Source organism: Balaenoptera borealis, assembly GCF_965194805.1.
Source record: "Balaenoptera borealis genome assembly, chromosome: 4".
In the NCBI taxonomy this organism is placed as follows: Eukaryota; Metazoa; Chordata; class Mammalia; order Artiodactyla; family Balaenopteridae; genus Balaenoptera; species Balaenoptera borealis.
In genome coordinates this window covers 79,506,802-79,528,431 of record NC_138861.1, presented here as the reverse complement: position 1 = coordinate 79,528,431, position 21,630 = coordinate 79,506,802, and the positions used below count along the sequence as shown (strand labels likewise).

Here is a 21,630-nt window from a genome sequence, read left to right as displayed (position 1 = left end):
ATGAGAAATATTGACCCCAAAATAGATGCATTAGCTAAACTTTGATCAGGACTTGACGATCCAGGTATTGTGCTAAATGGTTTAATATGAGTTATCTTAGTCAAAAATCAAAAAATATGGAACACATCACAAATCTGCATGTCATCCTTGCGTTGGGACCATGCTAATCTTCACTGTATTGTTTCAATTTAGTATACATGCTGCCAAAGCAAGCACTAGATAAGAATTTTTTATTTCATGTCTACAGATGTTAAGAATATCTGCTAAGCACCTAGGGGCAAATCAACACTCCAGAGGAATAAAACCGATAGAAAACACATCCATTTTGAAATGTTAACGATTTATTTCACGAGCAAAGTTTCTCTGCAAAGTATTAGAGGATGTGAGTAGGGTAATGATGATCAGTCAGATCTCCTGGGTGTCTTCCAGAAGCAAAGCCAAGGCGGGACCTCTCAGGCCAGTTAACCCCACTTCAGCTTTGATAAATTCATAGACCTATTATTTCAACCCAGTGGGAAAGGGTGATAGTTACATATCAAAAGCATGTGGCTGCAATGTTTGCTTCCTCTTCCAAACACAGAGATTTTAAGTCTATCAAAAAGTCATCCAGAAATATCTGTTATTCTCCTGGCCTAGGAATTGTTCATCTCTCTCTACCTACATGCTGATATTTTTAAGCTATTCCTTCTAACCCACATATTTTTAGGGCTACCTAAATGGTTTATCAGCCAAATCTCTATACTTTGAGATATATTTCATTGAATCAATATAGTTATGGATTATCCTGTATTATAAGATATCCTTTAATTATCCTGTATTATAGTCCATGATATACACACTTATTTTTTAATAAATGAAACAGTTAATGAAACTGTTTAATTAAACTGTTAAAGTTCATTGTTATATAATATAGTTGAGTACAGTTGAGGTCTCAAAGGGACAGGTTAAAAACCATACTACTTATACATCCCACTATATCTTTTTAAAGTAAATTCTAAATGTTATTAAGTACCTATTTTCTCTAGGATGGAATATAAGCAATTCTCTATTATTTGAATAGTAGAGTAGTAGAGAAAATTAGTAGAACAAATGATCCAAAATAGTGAAATATAAGAAAAAATGTTTGATATGTAAAAATATAAGAATTATTTTCTACAATACATTTTACCTTTCTGAACTTATTTTGCTTATTAAATTTAGCTTGCAGGTCTCATGCACATGCTAAATGAAAGCAGAAAGCACTGGTCTGAAAGTACAATCATAAAATTAAATATAATAATGAATGTAATAAAATGTAGGACAAGTCCCTGAAGGATACCTGAAAACTGACTATAAATTATTACCCACTATAACAGAAAATGGAAAACTCTCCTATGAGAGCATTTCTCAGGATGAACTAGGTCAGGAGAAAAACAAATTTTACCTAAAAGTACCCTGAAGACTCTGAGCAGCTTAACTAGAATCTTACAACTGATTTAGCTGAGAGTAGAGATTGAATTATCAGAAAAAGGATGATCAAAATGAGTTAAGAGTCCCCTGGAGGCTGAATACACTCTCTTTCATTGTCTTATATGAAATTTATATAAGTATATATAAATTTCATGGTAAAGAGAGAACTTTCATGGTAAGGAGAGAAACTCTTTTATATAAGTATATAAATTTATATAAGTATATATACACACTCCTGAGTCCATAGAGAAATTAAAGCAAAGAGATGTAAGTGAAATTGTTTGAAATTAGGGAGAAATGGAATCCAACTCCAGCAGCCTTAAGTATTCTACCTAATTTTCTTTTAATCCATATAGTATCCTACATTTTTTCCAGAATCCTTCAATATTTAGCATATGTTAGAAATACTCTGCGCTCTCAATGTCATTAGTACTGCCCCTCCTTTCCAATCCACTGATAGCTATTGCTGACATTTACTGAGCTCTTCATAAAAAGCCCGCACTGTCATTTAATCCTCACGTGAACTTTGTAAAGCACAATGATTATCTCCATTTTACAGATGAATGGGCTGAGACACGCGGCTCCAGAGCCTGTGTATTGAATGGCGACCCCCAAAAGACACGTCCATGTCCTAACCTCGGGAACGTGTGAATGTGACCTTACTTGGAAAAATGGTCTTTGTGGATGTAATTAAGTTAAAGACCTTGCGATGATGAGATCATCTTGGGTTATCTGGATGGGCCCTAAATCCAGTGACAAGTGTCCTCACAAGGGCAGACACACACAGACAAGAAGGCCATGGGAAGATAGAGGCAGAGACTGGAGTGATGTGGCCACAAGTCAAGAGTCACTGAAATCACTGGAAGGAAACTGGCAAAGAAAAGAAGTGAGCCCCTCCCCGGGACCCCTGGCACAGTCCCCACCAGACTTTGGACTTCTAGCTTCTAGAACTGTGAGAGAATAAATTTCTATTTAAGCCACCCAGCTTGTAGTAATTTGTTATGGCCGGCCTAGAAAACTAAGACAATCACCACGTTATAATGCCACTGTTCTAGGAATATAAAGGGCCTCTCTACTACCATGCCACAGTTTGACTCTTGGGAAAGATCTAACAGAGTTTCTCTCTTTACCATGAAAGTACCCTCTGCAAATGATTCTTTCAGGGGAAACATTTTCCTCAATGTGGTGTCTGTTAATAGTGCTTCTATACTTACTTCTACAATTCTGAATCTATTGTTTCTTTTCTACTCAGTTTTTATTTTATGGCAATGTAGGTTTTTTCCAGTTAAAATAATAAAAACCTTCTCTAGGTCCATCCACCTCACTACAAATAATTCAATTTCATTTCTTTTTATGGCTGAGTAATATTCCATTGTGTATATGTGCCACATCTTCTTTATCCATTCATCTGTTGATGGACACTTAGGTTGCTTCCATGTCCTGGCTATTGTAAATAGAGCTGCAATGAACATTTTGGTACATGACTCTTTTTGAATTATGGTTTTCTCAGGGTATATGCCCAATAGTGGGATTGCTGGGTCGTATGGTCGTTCTATTTTTAGTTTTTTAAGGAACCTCCATACTGTTCTCCATAGTGGCTGTATCAATTTACATTCCCACCAACAGTGCAAGAGGGTTCGCTTTTCTCCACACCCTCTCCAGCATTTATTGTTTGTAGATTTTTTGATGATGGCCGTTCTGACTGGTGTGAGATGATAGTGAAGTAAGTCAGAAAGAGAAAAACAAATACCATATGCTAACACATATATATGGAATCTAAAAGAAAAAAAAAGTGGTCATGAAGAACCTAGGGGCAAGACGGGAATAAAGATGCAGACTTACTAGAGAATGGACTTGAGGATACGGGGATGGGGAAGGGTAAGCTGGGACAAAGTGAGAGAGGGGCATGGACATATATACACTACCAAACGTAAAATAGATAACTAGTGGGAAGCAGCCGCATAGCACAGGGAGATCAGCTTGATGCTTTGTGACCACGTACAGGGGTGGGATAGGGAGGATGGGATGGAGGGAGACGCAACAGGGAGGAGATATGGGGATATATGTATATGTATAACTGATTCACTTTGTTATAAAGCAGAAACTAACACACCATTGTAAAGCAATTATACTCCAATAAAGATGTTTAAAAAATAATAATAATAATAATAAAAACCTTTGTCTATTCAAAACTTTCTTTGTACATTAAATTAGTACAAATAACATGGAACCTATCTGCTCTTAAAAATGCAATTCATTTTCTCATTACTACTCTGAAAACTTTCTAACATTTTCATTCAGAAAATAATTGATGTTATATATGATTATGTACTTAACAGTGCTTTGAAATTTAAAAAACTGTATACTCACTATTTCAGATATTCCATAACATACTTTTATTGATTTACTCTCACTGAAAATTATTACTTCAATATAATATAATATCAAAATTACATTATTTCAATATAATATAATATTGAAATTGTATTATTTCAAAAAGGTGGGAATGCGTTCAAAGGTACAAACTTCTAGTTATAAAATAAATAAGTCATGGAGATGTAATGTACAGCATGGTGACTATGGTTAATAATACCATATTGTATATTTGGAAGTTAAGAGAGCAGATCTCAAAAGTTCTCATCACAAGAAAAAAAATTTGTAACTCTGTGTGGTGATGGATGTTAACTAGACCTATTGTAGTGATCACTTCACAACATACACATACATTGTATCTTTAGGTTGTACACCTGAGACTAATATAATGTTACATGTCAATTATACCTCAATTAAAAAAAAAAAGAAATGAGCTTACAAGACACATACACAAGTACACCGACTCACATGTTCTCCCCCACCCTCCCAAAAAAGAAAATTCTTTCTAATCCTATTCGATATTGTGCTGGACAGTCTCTGTTTGTCGCTCTGCATCTACCCTTCACCCTCCTCACCCTGCTCTGGGTTCCAGTGTGGACCGTAAGAATCACCCAGCATCTCACCCGTACCTGATTCAGATGAGATTGGGACTTCTGAACTGATGATATTGGGATGAGATTTTGGATCTCATCTATTGCACTCATATCAATTGCTCACCCTTGCCCAATTGTTGTGGTTGAGTTCAGTTGGTAGGAAGCCCTGGCAGAAGAGAGGGCAGGAGGAGAGTTGAGGTCAGGGCATCTATTCCTTCTTCTCTCTCCCTGCAGGACTGAAGGGCTGGCAGTGGCTGTGCCCCGCTGTCTCGAGTCACAGAACCTGGCTTGTCGGGAGACCCCCTGCCCACAACTACAGCTTTTTCCAGGTCTGCCTGCTCTTTGTCTCTTTCAAGTCTTGAGTAGTGGAACTGCATCGCATTAACATGAGACCCTGGTGCCTCTCATCCTTACTTGTTCTCTTAACCTTGCCCACACCGCCATAAATCGTCTCTTCAATAAACTCTTTTCCATCGCCCTTGGAGTGTGCTGCCTTCTACCGGACCCTCACCGAAACAGCTATTGACTACCCCAGCTGATGTCCTCCATCTAACAGCCTGAATAATTTCTTCCCATAAATAAAATTATCCCAGATTTCCCAAAAATGTCTACTTCAAAAGGATTACAACTGGTGTGGGATTTTTTTTTTTTCCTTGAACAACAACCAAAACAAAAGGGGGTAGCTTGGGATGATTTTGTTCTTCTCAGACACTTATGCTACCACTGACTCTTATCACTGAATGCTTTTCGTTCCAAAATACCTGTCATCACCATCACCGATGCACTCGGGGAAGGCAAGGCTGCAGCCAAAAAGCATGATATGTTGATAGCAACCAAGGCGATGGAGGTACATGAAGAACTTGAGGAACTTCTCCATTTCCATATTTTTGACAATAGAGAGGAGAGGTGTCAGCGTGGTGTGGTAGGGCAGCATCTGACACTGGCTGTGAGTGATGTTCATGCAGGCACCTGAGAAGGCAAGACAATTATGTTTAGGAAAAGACACATCAGAATTATATGTTTATAAACTCATTTGATATGATAGACTAATGTGTTCATACAATAAAATATATTCTGTAAGTCAGAATGATTATAGATATACAGTAAGGCACATACATACATAGCAGCATTATTTATAATTGCCAAGATACGGAAGCAACCTAAGTGTCCATCAACAGATGAATGAATAAAGATGTGGTGTATATATATATACACCACATCTGTATTGTATAATATGGGGAATATAACCAATATTTTATAGTAACTATAAATGGAGTGTAACCTTTAAAAATTGTATAAAAATAAATTTTTTAAAAAGAAAGCAAAAAAAAAGTGTGTGTGTGTGTGTGTGTGTGTGTCTGGTCATGAAATCAAGCTTCCAATACTCACAAAGGGATAGCATCTGTGTGCTGGGAAAATGTGTGGAAAAATACACTCTCACACCTAGCCAATGGGCAATCACTATTCTGGATCACAGCTGGGCAGGGCAATATGTATCAAAAAAATATTTTAAATATGCATAGCCTTTGACACTGTAATATTTCAAAAAATTTATAAGGAATTAATCATGGTTGTGCACATGGATTTATCTACAGGGATCTTCATCTCTGCACAGTTTATACTTTTTAAAAGATAGCAATCACCTAAACATTCAACAAAGGGAACTGGTTTAAAATATTATGGAACAAACAACAGAATGCTCAGCTACATGAAAGATGCTTTAGAAGACTATTAACTATTAATCACATAGAATGATGCTTATAATAAATAAAAATTGCAAATCACAAAACAATTTGTATACCATGATCCTGTTTTTAAAAATACATGATTATTCAAGGATTTCCAATCCTGCCCATGTTTAGGGTCAGCTCAGAGACTCTGACCTCATTTTCTTCCAAGCTGGCTCTCCTGAGAATTACCACCTCCATGGCCTTTCCTTCTCCTTCATGCCATACATTTGCATGGTTAGCCAAAAACTTAAGGGCACAACATTTTTTTGGACCTCATCAAACTCATAATACAAAATGGGAAATAAAAGAATCAGAGAAGAAGAAAAGTCCAAATTAAAATCTGTATATAGAACACAGATAGACATAAACATGAATTCAGCTTTGCATGAGGGCCAAGGTGGGGAGTTTTGGGCAAGTTTCACAAGTATGACACTCAAATCTTTTAGGAGGGAAGTTAAAATGTATTTCAGTTTGGGGAGCATTAGAGGCTGGAAGAAGGTATAGAGAGTGGACTTCAAAATGACACAATTATATGTACTGTGCTATAAGCAGAAAAGCTTGCTTAGAGGAGCTAAGAGTAAATTTATCTCCATCAAAAATATGAAATCATTCATGAAGAATTCAGTATCAAGAAAACATTTATTACAAATCAAGCTTGTGCCGGGCACCACAACAGGTACTCAGATCTCCTAGTTCAGAATTATCTCATTTTCACAACCCAGTAAAGTGATATCATATCTATATTACACATGAGGAAATTCAATATCAGAAACCCTAAGACATCTGCCCAGGAGTGCACAGCTATTATGTGGAAATCCCAGATCTTCAAACCTATGTTTTCTGAGAAATTTCCATTTGGAGCCACCTTAAGCTAATGCAAAGGGGGTTATGATGTTAGAAACAGTTCTTAAAGAAGATAATTCCTAATGGCCCATGAAAGGAAGAGGCTAAAAAGCATATAGTGATATATCACATAGTCTGTATTTAAATTCATAGAAAATATACCATGTATTCTGATCACATTATCATTCATTTTACATTGCATTATTTTCTTTAGGGGTCATCAGCTTTGGGGTTTATACACTTGATTATAAACCATATTTGGTGAGATGACCAAAAGGCTCATTTACCCCACCGAGGCAAAGAAAACACTGAACACTGAGAGAGCATTTGAAAAATACATGATAATGAGGAAAATCATATTTTGGTTGGCTATACTATGTTCATGGCCGTATGAGTTGCACAAAAGAGATTTCCTAATAGCAAATTCCCTTGGGAAAAGAGAAAATGATAAAATAATAGTCTGAAACCTTAAAATATGTCTCAAAATAATTGGTATGGACAAAAATAATAATGTCTTATATAATGGTTTTCTAAAGTTTTCCAAAGCACTCTTATCAGGATTATAATCTCTCATTATAAATTAAGAAACTAAGGCTTTCATAGGTATGTAGGTAGATAGAAAGATGATGGATGGATGGACGGGATGGGCAGACAAATAGGTAGCCAGGGAGACAGACAAAAAGTGATTTGCAGGGACTTCCCTGGTGGCGCAGTGGTTAAGAATCCACCTGCCAATGCAGGGGACACGGGTTCGAGCCCTGGTCCAGGAAGATCCCACATGCCGCACAGCAACTATGCCCGTGCACCACAACTGAGCCCGTGCTCTACGGCCCAAGAGCCACAACTATTGAGCCCACGCACTGCAACTACTGAAGCCTGTGTGCCTAGAGCCCATGCTCTGCAACAAGAGAAGCCACCACAATAAGCCCGCGCACCACAGTGAAGAGTAGCTCCCGCTCACAGCCACTAGAGAAAGCCTGTGCAGCCAAAGATAAATAAATAAATTAATTTTTTTAAAAAGTGATTTGCAGACGGACACCCAGTCAGTAATAGAAGCGGGACTGATACATGTGTCCTCCACCTCTTAGGACAACATTCTTCCCACTATACCGCAGCTGTCAGCAGCAGAGCAAATGCCAAAGGAATTCAAAAGAGCAAGAATTCAATGTAGAGTGAACAATCAGGGAAGATTTAATGAAGAGGAAGAACTTGATTTGCTGGTTGAAAGATATCTAAGGTCTGGACTGGCAGAAGGGTTAAAAACTGAGAGAGAAGCGTTGACATATATACACTACCAAACGTAAAATAGATAGCTAGTGGGAAGCAGCCACATAGCACAGGGAGATCAGGTCGGTGCTTTGTGTCCACCTAGAGGGGTGGGATAGGGAGGGTGGGAGGGAGACGCAAGAGGGAGGGGATATAGGGACATATGTATACATATAGCTGATTCACTTTGTTATACAGCAGAAACTAACAAAACATTGTAAAGCAATTGTACTCCAATAAAGATGTTAAAAAACAAAACAAAACAGGGTACTTAACGAGTGATAGAGAAAAATTACTACAAAGACAGAATCATAATTCCATGTAACACAGAATGACCAAAAAACTTGAATCTGGGCAGAAAGGTTCAATAAACTTAGCTGAGAATTTGCTAATAGCCAACAAATATAAAAGGGAATTACTCTTTAAGACTCTTGATTTCAGGCCTTTTATATTCAAGTAACTGTGTAAATTTCCTATCATTCCTACTGTCTCAACCTGTATGTCAAATATTCTTTTTTCCCAGAATGTTCCATTGTCTATGAACCATGTAACTCTAGTTTTGTATTTGTGCACATTCTCACTAGGGGCAAATGAGTTTTCATAAGTCAGCTACATGCTGGGCACCAGGCAGAGTCATTTCTCTGAGGGGAAAGGGAAGGGCACTTTTGGAAATGGACTCATTTATTGTTGCTGCTCCCTCTAACTTGGTTTTCATAGGGTAAAGAAAAGGGTGGAATGTTTGTTTTTCTTCCCTGAGAATTTACTACTGAGTCTAATAGAAATTAGAAGTCAGGGTTGCTATATAAGAATGTATAAAAAATACAATAGATGTAATTAACCATAGCGTTCCTATAGACATCATAATGTGTCTTTTAAATAATAGTTACTTTAAATTGGGGAACTTGGGGAGGAGAAGTTAGAAACAGATCTGAAGAGCAAAATTGCTTCCTGATTCAATGGATTTCTGGTGAAGCAGAAATATTTATTCTAATTAGCTCCTAAATTCTAAAACAGCACTACTAATAAGGCACGATTTAATAACAAATTTTCAGAGTATGCACTGATTACAAGATAGGTCCCAATTTGAGAAAAAAAATTAAATATGAAAAATAAAATGCTGCTTGCATTTGAGAAGATAAGTTATTGATTTTTTGTTTTGTTTTCTTAATCTGACTCAATAGTTTCTGGATCAAACTGGGGCTTTCTCGACTCATATCACATTGCTAGTACTTCTAGATGCAGTAATTAGGAAGGAAAGATGGGTCTGTTTTAAGAGTTTTCCTTATGTTCATTTGGAAATTATGATAAATTCTGTGTTGTCTACTTCTGGAATTAGGTAATGTGGAGTTAGAAATTAGTTTCTTATATGAATTTTTTTTAATGTAAAATTAACTTAAGAAACTTCTGAGTTACACAGAATTTATTTCAACAATGGGTTCATTTTAAAATCCGTTAAAATCAAATAAAAATCATTTTTAAATAAAAGCAAAATAGTATCTAAACCATAATGATTATAACAGATAATAGTGTTATTAGACAGGAAAAATCTTAAATTAAAAATAATGAAATATCAACTTTCTAAAGTACTTTGCTATCTTTTGTCTAATAACCTAACAGGAAAACTTGGTAACCTTTCTGACTTCCTATGTATGATTTCACACTTAATTGAAGGACTACTGGTAAAGATTCCATTGTAACAGGAGGCAATATTTTATTTTATTTATTTATTTTTTTTTAGGTTCTTTTTTTTTTTTTTTAATGCTTTCCTTTTTTTTTTTTAGTTTTTATTTATTTATTTATTTAGTTATTTTTAATTTATGGCTATGTTGGGTCTTCGTTTCTGTGCGAGGGCTTTCTCTAGTTGTGGCCAGTGGGGGCCACTCTTCATCGCTGTGCACGGGCCTCTCACTATCGTGGCCTCACACTATCGCGGCCTCTCACTATCGCGGCCTCTCTTGTTGCGGAGCACAGGCTCCAGACACGCAGGCTCAGTAATTGTGGCTCACGGGCCCAGCTGCTCCGCGGCATGTGGGATCTTCCCAGACCAGGGCTCGAACCCGTGTCCCCTGCATTAGCAGGCAGATTCTCAACCACTGCGCCACCAGGGAAGCCCGGAGGCAATATTTTAACAGAGCATGGTTGGTTTGCCCTAACTTAGCTAAACTGACTTATTTTAACTCATGAATTTGCTTCACAGGATTTCCTTATGGAGGCTTCTACATTTGTCTTACTTCCAGATCCTGAGAATTCGATGGGGTTGTAAAGGAGAGTTCTCTGTACACAGCCCTTTTCAGTGGTTTGGGAAGAAAGTCACGGCAGCGTTGGCCCTCTTCACACGTTTTCCTTTTCATTTCTGCCATCCAGTCTGTCAAATTTTGTTGCTGTTTTCCCAGATGATATCTCTTATTCCCACCTCTACAGTTTAAATCCTAGCCCTTTATGGTTATATCTCCCATTTTTATCTGAATATTTTTGTCCTCAATATTTACTGAAAAACTGTAACACTCCTGGCATTGTTCTTGGCCCTTTCACATACATTGGCTCATTTGCCCTCCTCACAAGTTACTCTGTTTCACAGCTGAGGAAACAAGGTTAAGTAATTTCCCACAAGATTCACACAGCTAAACCTAAATATCCATCAACAGAGGTATGGATAAAGAAGATGTAGTATATATATACAATGGGAAATAACTCAGCCATAAAAAAAGAATGAAATAATGCCATTTGCAGCAACATGGATGGACCTAGAGATTATCATGCTACGTGAAGTAAGCCAGACAAAGGAAAATAAATACATGATACCACTTACATGTGGAATCTAAAAAAAAAATTGATACAAATGAACTTATTTACAAAACAGAAATAGACTCACAGACACAGAAAGAAAAGACTTATGGTTACCAAAGGGGAAAAGGTGGGGAGGGACAAATTAGGAATTTGGGATTAACATATATACACTATTATACATAAAATAGATAAACAATAAGGACCTACTGTATGGTACAGGGAACTATATTCAATATCTTGTAATAATCTGTAATGGAAAAGAATCTGAAAATATATATATATATAAAATACACACACACATATATAACTGAATCACTTTGTTGTACATCTGAAACTAACACAACATTGTAAATCAACTATACTTCAATAAAAAATTTTTTTAAGTTAAAAAAGTTAAAGATTCACACAGCTAATAATGTCAAAGCTGAAATTCAACTCAAGTCATCCTAACCCAAATGCAAGTCTCTTTCCATCAACAGCTGTGCCCATAATCCAAACATTATAGTTGAAGACATCGTCTCCCGAATTTTTCCTTTTCTTGTTAAAGTTATTGTGACACAGTACTGCTCATTTTATTTTTACTTATTTATTTTAAAATTTATTTATTTATTTTGGCTGCGTTGGGTCTTCACTGCTGTGCGTGGGCTTTCTCTAGTTGCGGCGAGCGGGGGCTACTCTTCATTGTGGTGCGCGGGCTTCTCATTGCAGTGGTTTCTCTTGTTGAGGAGCACAGGCTCTAGGCACGCGGGTTTCAGTAGTTGTGGCACACGGGCTCAGTAGTTGTCGTTCGCGGGCTCTAGAGCGCAGGCTCAGTAGTTGTGGCACACAGGCTCAGTAGTTGCGGTTCGCGGGCTCTAGAGCTCAGGCTCAGTAGTTGTGGCTCGTGGGCTTAGTTGCTCCACGGCATGTGGGATCTTCCTGGATCAAGGCTCGAGCTCGTGTCTCCTGCATTGGCAGGCTGATTCTTTACCACTGTGCCACCAGGGAAGCCCCTCCCCTGAATTTCTACCACCCTCAGTGGGGCCCCATGAGATCCATGGAGGCAGGTGGGGTCTTTTTTACTACTCATTCAACAAATACTTATTGAGCTCCTACTCTGTGTCAGGCACTGCTCTAGGTGCAGAGCAAATGACATGACGCAAAACAAAGTCCCTGCCCTTATGGAGCTTATGGTCTAGTCAGGGGAGACGAAAAACAAACACAAATAAATATTGTCTGGCATTGATATACACAGTCATAGTCCTAATGCTCAGCAAGAAACAAAGAAGCAGATGTGCCTCTTTAAAGAGAGACTAATATCACAATAAATCTATTCTTACTAGGACAGGACAAAGGACTATTAGTTTTGAAAGTGAACTCCTTCCTTAAGAAATGTACCAGAATTAAATATTCAAGCAGCACAAATACGTATTATAAAATTCAGATGCCATTCTTTTGATTTCCAATAATTCATATTCATGCTCAAGCATTTTGCTTGTTGCACCCTGTCTTCATTGTTCCTATTATGATATTTAAGTTGTCATCATTTCATATTTACTACAGATTCACAGCCATCAAATAAGAGCATCAAAGGGAAGCACATGTCTTCCCTCCACTAGATTAATCATAGCAGCTCAGTTGCCCTGCGGGGGTAAGAAGCCACAGCAAAGACCTGCTTCAAAGAACCAGCCTTCTCGGGGGACAGCAAAAGTTCCCATAAACATCCCATTCAAAGTGCTCCTGGGCCTCATTATAACATTATCCTAATTTGTTTTCATTATAACAATAGGACTACCTGTTAAGATCTTGTTTATTTATGTGTTTATTCTCAGTATCCTTCCACATCCAAGTAGAGTCTTTGTCTTGTGACTAGAAACCACTGGATACCAAAGAGTATACACCCAATAGTTATTCACTGAATGAATGAGATTAAATGGAACAATGTCTTCACTACAAGATTTCTTACTGAACAAGATGGAAGTAGACATGAAAAAAGCCAGTATATATGAGACCCTAGGGCACTAATGTTGATGGCTAATATTGCTACAAATGTTTTTAACAATCTGTTCCCTAGAACCTACCAAGACATAGGGAACCATCCCATCCTGTTCCCTCCACCAGATTTGATTCCTATCTTGGACTCCACTCTGGACTATAGTGCAGTAGTTGAAAGTAAAAGAGCAGGAATTACCCTTCGATCCTGTAAAAGGCAAATGTCCCATTATCCTTAGGCATACTCAATTCTTCTAGCATGAGACCTCACCATAGTAGAGAAAAAAAGGAAGCTGTGCTTACAAGCTGTAAAGGCTGGAGAAAGATGAATAGATGAACACCTTTATGCCAGAGCTGCAAAGAGCTCTGAGGAAAGTGGGGGTAAAAATGACGGCTATAGCTGCCAAGACGAGGCTCAAACACTGTAAACTATCAGAGTTAAGTAAGAGCCAGCTACTTCAAGACTGAGATGCAGAAGCTAAAATCTACCTTGAGCCTTGGTCCCACCCACAAGGCTGTGTGACCTTGGGGAAATTACCTAAGGTCTTAAAACCTCCTAATCTGTAAAGTAGAAATAATGATGTGAATGAGAGGTTGTGAGGATCAAATTTGTCAACAGAGATAAAGAGCTTACGACAAAGCCCTCATACTGCTGATGTTCAACTGATATTTCAACAGCATTGGTGTCTCCAGCAAGAAAAAATATACGATTCAGAGAGAGGATAGGATGAGATAAGCTTACTTTGCAGTAAAAGCCTAAATAAACCATTAGTATCTATTCAAGTTCTCTCTTAATAAAAAATACATCTTAAATTTCATTTCCACTTATTGTTTTATAGTAAAATAAAACAATTTAAGGCTAAGGAAATAGATGAAAAAAATCCTTGAGTACTTTCTAGGCTGAATGTTTGCTAAGTGTTTTATATACAGCATTTTATCTAACCCTCCCACAAGCCTATGAAAAAGCTGTTTTTATTCACATTTTACAGATACTGAGACAGATTCAATGAGGGTGAGAAAGTATTCAAGGTTACATAGATGTTAAGTTGTAGAGTTGAAATTAAAATCAAGTCATGCTGATCCCATAATCTGTTCCTGTCTACTGTATCATTCTGTCAAGATACCATTAATTTTAAACATCGTAAACTTACTTCATTCATTGTAAAATATTTAGATGAATCTCTTTGGATTCAAGCAATAGAGCTGCTTCTCCATGATTAGTAAGCACTAAACCTTCTCAAAGAAAACACTGAATCTGCTGTTAAAAAACAGGTTACCCGTCCTCACTGAGGGACGAATTGGATTGGGAATGCTTAGTGTCTATTCCTGACTGTATCATGAAGTCCACCCAGGTCAGGACTACGTCAGCAGAGTGGAATAATGAAGGTCATTCTCTAGTCTAGATAACTCACACGAAAAGTAACATTTTGCGAGAAGGATTTCTGAGACAAACCAATTTAAAAGGATATGGTGTACCTTGGAAGATCCGCAAGGGGGTTACAGTAGGATAAAAAGGAACAAAGTTACAGACAGGGCCTCTCTATGAAGATCCTGGCTTTTTAACTAACTCTAAACATCTGTGAATCCGAACATATTAACTATTTGGTTTCTCATAAGAGAAAATCAATGAGACAAAAGTAAGACACACTTTCTTAATGAGTTATCTGTGACATTTGTAAAAAGTCTTTATAGACATAATCAAGGCATAGGTAAGCCAAAGTCTTGCTAATTTACACTCACACAAAAAAGTGAGTACCAAGGATAACGCTGTGTAAATTATCAGACTTAAGTAAGAACTAGCTACTCTTGCCAGGAGAAGCATGAGGTTTAGGGTTTAATGTTCTCTACATAATTACATCTATTCCAGACCTAACATTTTTAATGCAACCTCGAGCCTCTTGGTGAAGTCTTTTGCCAATCCTCAAGCTTTCACAGTCGATATATATATATATATATGTCATTCTCTCCTGTCATTCATACACACATCCATACTACCTGATTCTAAGATGTTTAAATGGTAGCTAAATGCTCATAACTTGATGGAACTCATTCATTCAACAAATTCAATGCTTTGACACAGTAAGAGGCCTATATTTTATTGTAAATTGATTATTCACATTCCATAGAACTAAGTAACATGTAACATTTCAGCTGTCACATCTCCATCTGCCAGTCATTTTTCATTAATTTTAAAAGAACTAGATTGTGTCCCCATATAATTATCTATCTTAGGATTATGAATGATTGAATAATAAAAATAATTCAAATTTATATGGTGCTTTCAAGTTTGTAAAACACCTTTCCCATACTCAGTATGATGGTTCCACAGTCTGATTCAAATTCTCCTTTATTTGTCTACATTTATGTGGCCTTTGACAAGTTACTGAAATTCTCTGTTTATCAGTTTCCTCATCTATAAAATGAAGATAAAAATATCTGTGTTATGGGGTTAGTGTCAGGATTAAATGATATTTACAAACGCCTATCATTAGCACATACGATAAACTATAAAAGTGTTTGCTATTATTATTATCTCATTTGTGATTCACAGAAACTGTGAACTAGACGGGAGAGAGATTTGTATCTATGTTATGTAAGTAGGAAAACTGAGACAGAGACATTAAGCTTTCATTCTGCCCTCTTCCTATATATATATAGGATCAAAATTCAAGGTTTCATCAATTGGTTTGGCTTACTTGCAAAATAAAATAATGCTGGGTATTATTTTTAAAAACACTCATTGTTTAAAAACATTAGTTATTCATTGAGAAAATATTTAAGTCTCTATTAAATAAAGGCACTGGGCTTGGTGCTGTGAAATTAAAAAATAAGAACTTGAAATTAGACCACATTTTATTTATTTAGCCAAATTATACTTTAATACATATGAAAATTGTTTTTTAATACCAAGAATGGTACAAATAAATTCTATAATGATGAGAATATAAGAAATTACTTAGTGGCACAACATGTTCATTGATTTCAGAGTTTATTGTAAAAATCATTACCTCACTTGTGGTTAGTTTTAAACTTCACTGTTCAAAAATGTAATGAGATTTCAGTGGATTTCCCAGCCTTGTGTAGTTTTATTGGGAATCTCATTTCAGGTTTAGTAACAGTCAAAACTTAAGTAACAGAAGAATAAATGACAGGGCAAACCTGCATACTAAGGTCTGTATTATACCAGCTAGGTATTGTGATTCTTAATAGATTTATAAAATGCTCACTCAGATAACCCTTTTTAACCCACAATACACTAAATTTAAAATCTGTAACAAGTCAGCCTCAAGTTGAGCTGATATTGACCTTTTTATTCTCTGAATTTACAAAGGAAGATTTTACAGGGAATAAGATTGTAAAGGAGGGTGTGTTAGAACAAAAGGAAATTTTTTTTGGCCACACCCATGGCATGCAGGATCTTAATTCCCCAACCAGGGATAGAACCCGTGCCCCCTGCAGTGGAAGTGCAGAGTCCTAACCACTGGACTGCCAGGGAATTCCCTCAAAAGGAAATGTTTAAAATAAATTTCTAGTGCTATTTTTTGGAATGCATATGACATATTATTTCTTTTTAATAAATATACCTTTTATCTCATGACAAGGCAATGGAATATTAGAAAGCAAAACATGAGCAACCACTCAACAAAAAAAAGGGAGGGAGGAGTGGAATGGTTCTTATCAGTTATATCCTCAGCATTACCTCCCCATCCTTAACTAAATAGCAGCCATGAAGTTTGGGAGGCCTTTCCCTACCCCCAGCTCCAGGTGTGGGTCCTGACTGGCCAATGACAATCAGCTCATGGCATTGCCCGGCACTGTGCTTAGTTCAAGGGCAGATAGGAGAATGAAGTTGGCCCCATCACAGTAAAAACCCAGGAGTAGAACAGGCTGCATAATTTGAGCATACCCAGGATAAAATGAAAATGTGGGGGGGGGTCCCTTGGTCAAAAATTATTTTTATATTATTTATTTATATCATTCATAATATTTATATTTATATTATTGCTAATAATTTCGACAAGGCGACAGCAGAACATTAAACAGAGTATGGAGTCCGTCTATGCTCAGGGCTCTGTGCAATGGCACAGGTCGGCATGCTTAGGAAGCCGGCTGATCATCAGAGAAGAGTCCTCCCTCCAGGAACCTCTACAGCTCTCCACATAGGGACATTTGAGCAGCAGGCCCAGGATCTCTCTATCACTTCTGGTAAGAACTAAAGGTGATCAGTTTACGAGTGTTGGGGCCTCCAATTCAGTCTGAGGACTTCTGTTTTTGTATATGACTTGAACGTGTCAGAGGCAGAGATAACCAAACACACAAGCAACCCTGGCTTTGTCCACACATTCAAGCATTGCATAAAAGCAGTGCCTCTTCCTGGGAAACGAGATGTGTCTGCACACTGCATTTCAACTCCAACTTGCAGAGTCACACATTTCTCCAGGGAAACTGCCCACACTCGTGACTGGTGAGGGGCCCATGCCCTGCCCTTCTAAGTAGCCGCTTCTCTCCCAAGGTTAGCAAGGACGGAAATCATGGTCTAGTGCCAGTGTTCCAACTACTGTGCTGAAATATTTGCTGCCTTATACCTGCTTCTAAATTACAGTGTACAGAGCAAGGCTAATCCATCACAAGTCGGTCATTTTGAGTCCTTGATACGCAAAGAGTTTCTCAAAAAAAACATTAATGACTATATTATATCTTCACTATGGATCGATTAGGGGAATTTGGTCAGATTAAAGCTGAAGACATTTATTGGGCATTAAAGTTTTTCTTCTTTATCAAGAAGATATTAACAAGAAATTTTGGACTAGTTTCTTCCTAAGTGTTACCAACTATAGTAGATAATATCAATACATTTGTCAGATGATAAAAAGTAGGACTGTGTGTGAAACCTGGCCTTGAAAAATGTAAATTCTGAAACATCTCCACTCCCTGCTTTTTTCATGTTAGGATGGAAATGAAAATAACTGGAATAGAGGGCTCTGGGATAATTAAGCCAAAAAAGAGAAACATGGAAAGTTTAAACATGGAAATGAATGTACAGAGTTGGAATAGCAAAGAAGCAGAGTCAAAATGAGTAAGGCTGCCCCAGATTCAAATGGGGCAGATATAATGTGAACCTAGAGAGGTGGAGATCTGAAGGGTGAAATGGAAGGCAAGAAATACCTGACACAAGGGGGCAATGTTGAATCAATTCTGTTTCTGGAGACACTAATTTTTTCCTATAATTGAGAAATTTTGTATTATGAATTTTAATAATAATGAATTAAATATTTAATATAGGGTTTAACATATTGGTCTATAAAGACTGCTTTCTCTAGGTGATTTTCCTAAAACCATGAAGTACAGTATTTTAATTACAAACTAGTTAATATCAAAATTCCTTTGTGCAAACAATACAGAGAGCAGCCCAACTCTCAATTATGGGAGCAAGTTTAAACTCTACTACAAATGGCACTAGAAAAAAAACACCTTATAAAAGATCCTGAGAAAATTGATAATATGTTGATAAGGTGAAAGAGGGCACATGTGCATTCATTGTACTAGTCTCTCTACTTTTGTGTGTGATTAAAAATTTCTGTGTAAAATGATTTTTTTTAAAGAAAAGATTCTGAAATATTGTTAACTAAGTAATCTGAAAGCCCACCCATTATAAACCTCCAGAAATTTTTGGTAAAATAAAACAAATGTTTTTACATAAACAGCTGAACTCTCCATAAAGAAAAGGAAATCTCAAGATTGCAGAAATGCAACAGTGAACTGAAAACAAGAGCAGTGAGTGTGTGAGATGACATCACAAGAATGAAGAGCACATGGGTGAACATTTCATGAGCAGATATTGTAATGGCCCTGTCTTGGAGGAAGTCATCAGTCTCAACAAAGAGAGGAGGCTTTGAATCCATAGGAATTTTGTGTGTGTGTGGGGGGGGGAGGGCCCCCCCCACACACACAAAAAGCAGGAACTCAACTATCTCAGCCATATGATGAGGGAGCTTGTCTGACTCTGCCTAGACTCTGATTTGACAAAAATCTTTCTTTGGGCTCTTCTTACTACAGCTCTGGCCCTCCCATGGGTTTGAATTTACAACTATACATGTGATCCAAGAATCCCCCAAGCCAAAAATTAACATAAAAATTGGCCCTGGGACAGTGATACCTTGGGGTGACTGCTCAAACCAAACACAAAATTGTCCTAAGTGACATGCCCTGAATCCTAAAAAGTTTATAATCTAAAGTCATAAAATAAACAGAAAACAATTCACTAGGGGAAGGAATAATAATAATCATTAGTCATAACCAGCAGCAATAATTGAAGTCTGAGAACTTCAGACAATTGAACAATCTGATAGAGGCTATTAAATAAGTACGAATAAAACAACTAAAGACAAAAAGGTAGTAATTAAAACCATTTGAAAAAAATGACACACTATAAAGAACTAGAAGATTCAAAAAGAAACCAAATAGAACCTCTAGAAATGAAAAATATTATGAACATTATAATTTAATTAGCAATAATCATGCCTTGGATAAACCTCATTGTCTATGATACTGCCACTGCACAAAGCTGAACATTATAATTTAAAACTCAGTGAATAGATTAAAATAGAATATTCGATACTGCTGAAGAGAGAACTAGAGAATTAAAAAATAAATCTGAGAAAATACACCAGAATTCAGCACAGAGATTTATAGAGGATGGATGAGAATGTCCAACATAAGAGTAATTAGAGATCCAGAAAGAGAGAATAGAAAATCAGGAGTGAGGATATATTCAAAGAATTAATAGCTGAGAACTCTCCCAAACTGAAGAAAGACCTGAATCCTCAGATTCAAGAAGCACACCTTCTAAACAAGATATATAAAAAGATATCTACAATAATAAATGCTGGAGAGAGTGTGGAGAAAAGGGAACCCTCCTATACTGTTGGTGGGAATGTAAATTGGTATAGCCACTATGGAGAATAGTATGGATGTTCCTTAAAAAACTAAAAATAGAGTTGCCGTACAATACAGCAATCCCACTCCTGGGCATATATCCAGAGAAAACTCTAATTCAAAAAGGTACATGCACCCCAATGTTTATAGCAGCACCATTTACAATAGCCAAGACATGGACACAATCTAAGTGTCTATCAAAAGATGAACGGTAAAAGAAAATGTGGTATACATATATACAATGGACTATTACTCAGCCACTGAAAAGGATGAAATAATGCCATTTGCAGCAACATAGATGGACCTAGAGATTATCATATTAAGTGAAGTAAGTCAGACAGAGAAATTCAAACATCATATATCACTTTATGTAGAATCTTTAAAAATTGATATAAATGAACTTATTTACAAAACAGAAATAGACTCACAGATATAGAAAACTTATGGCTACCAAAGGGGATAGCAGGGGTGGGAGGGAAAGAGATAAATTAAGAGTTTGAGATTAACATATACACACTACTCTATATAAAACAGATAAACAACAAGGACTACTGTATAGCACAGGGAACTATATTTAATATCTTATAATAACCTATAATGGAAAAGAATGTGAAAAAGAGTAAACATTATATGTGTGTATATATATATATATATATATAGAGAGAGAGAGAGAGAGAGAGAGAGAGAGACAGAGAGAACTGAATCATTCTGCTGTACACCTGAAACTAACACATTATAAATTAACTATACTTCAATTTAAAAAAAAGAAATCTACAATATATCCCTTACAGTGAAACCAGAAAGGCAAAAAATAATAATGTTTAAAGCATCCAAAGACGAAATCCAAGTTGTCTACAAGGAAACAAAAATTAAACTTGCATTAAAGTTTCTGATAGCATCATAAGAGTCCAGAAAAATGTGAAATAAATTCTTTAAGTTGATGAGTGAAAAAAAATTGTCAATCTAGAATTCTGTACCTAGTTAAACAATAGTATTGAGGGTGAAATAAGGATAATTTTAGACAAATAAAAACTGGAATAGCCTCCACTGAAAGAACTTCCAAGGAGTATATTTAATTAAGGAGAGAATTTAACCCAAAAGGAAGAAGCAGGATGCAAGAAATTATGGTGATTATTATATTATGTATACTTGAAATCTTTCATAATATTTGAAAAGAGTGTAAGAGCCTTCTTTGTTTAAACACTTTGTTAAATTACCTCAAAATTTTGGATGTTGAGTACCACTGGCTACAGTATCTATTTATTCTTATAGAAACCAGAAACCTAGGGCTTACTGCCTCACTTCCTCAAAAACATAGAGAAAAATAAGAGTATCCTCCAAATTTTGAAATTTGAAAAAAGAAAGAAAGAAAGAAACCCTATATCTTGGATGCACAAAGGAAATAAGAGAGAAAATGATATAATTTAAGTTAAATTGTATTACTGAATTATTCTGATTTCAGAATTTTAAACTATATATTTGTTGCTTACATATCCTATGTAAATCTTAATTAAGATTTTATATTATTATAAGATATGCAAAACTGCCTATGTAATTTAGCTGTGAAATGAGGTAAGCAGAAGTGGAAATTTATTTTAAAACAATTATAGGAGATAGGGCAAGATGGCGGAAGAGTAAGACGTGGAGATCACCTTCCTTCCCACAGATACATTAGAAATACA

The 21,630-nt window shown here is 36.5% G+C and overlaps 1 protein-coding gene across 1 annotated transcript in view; it reads right to left on the bottom strand.

Moving 5' to 3' along the window:
* CORIN (corin, serine peptidase) overlaps positions 1-21,630 on the bottom strand; it is a 270,732-nt gene that overhangs the window by 180,419 nt on the left and 68,683 nt on the right. The window contains 1 exon segment of the mRNA XM_082390479.1: positions 5,177-5,384. Within this exon segment, the coding sequence (XP_082246605.1) occupies positions 5,177-5,384 (208 nt within the window).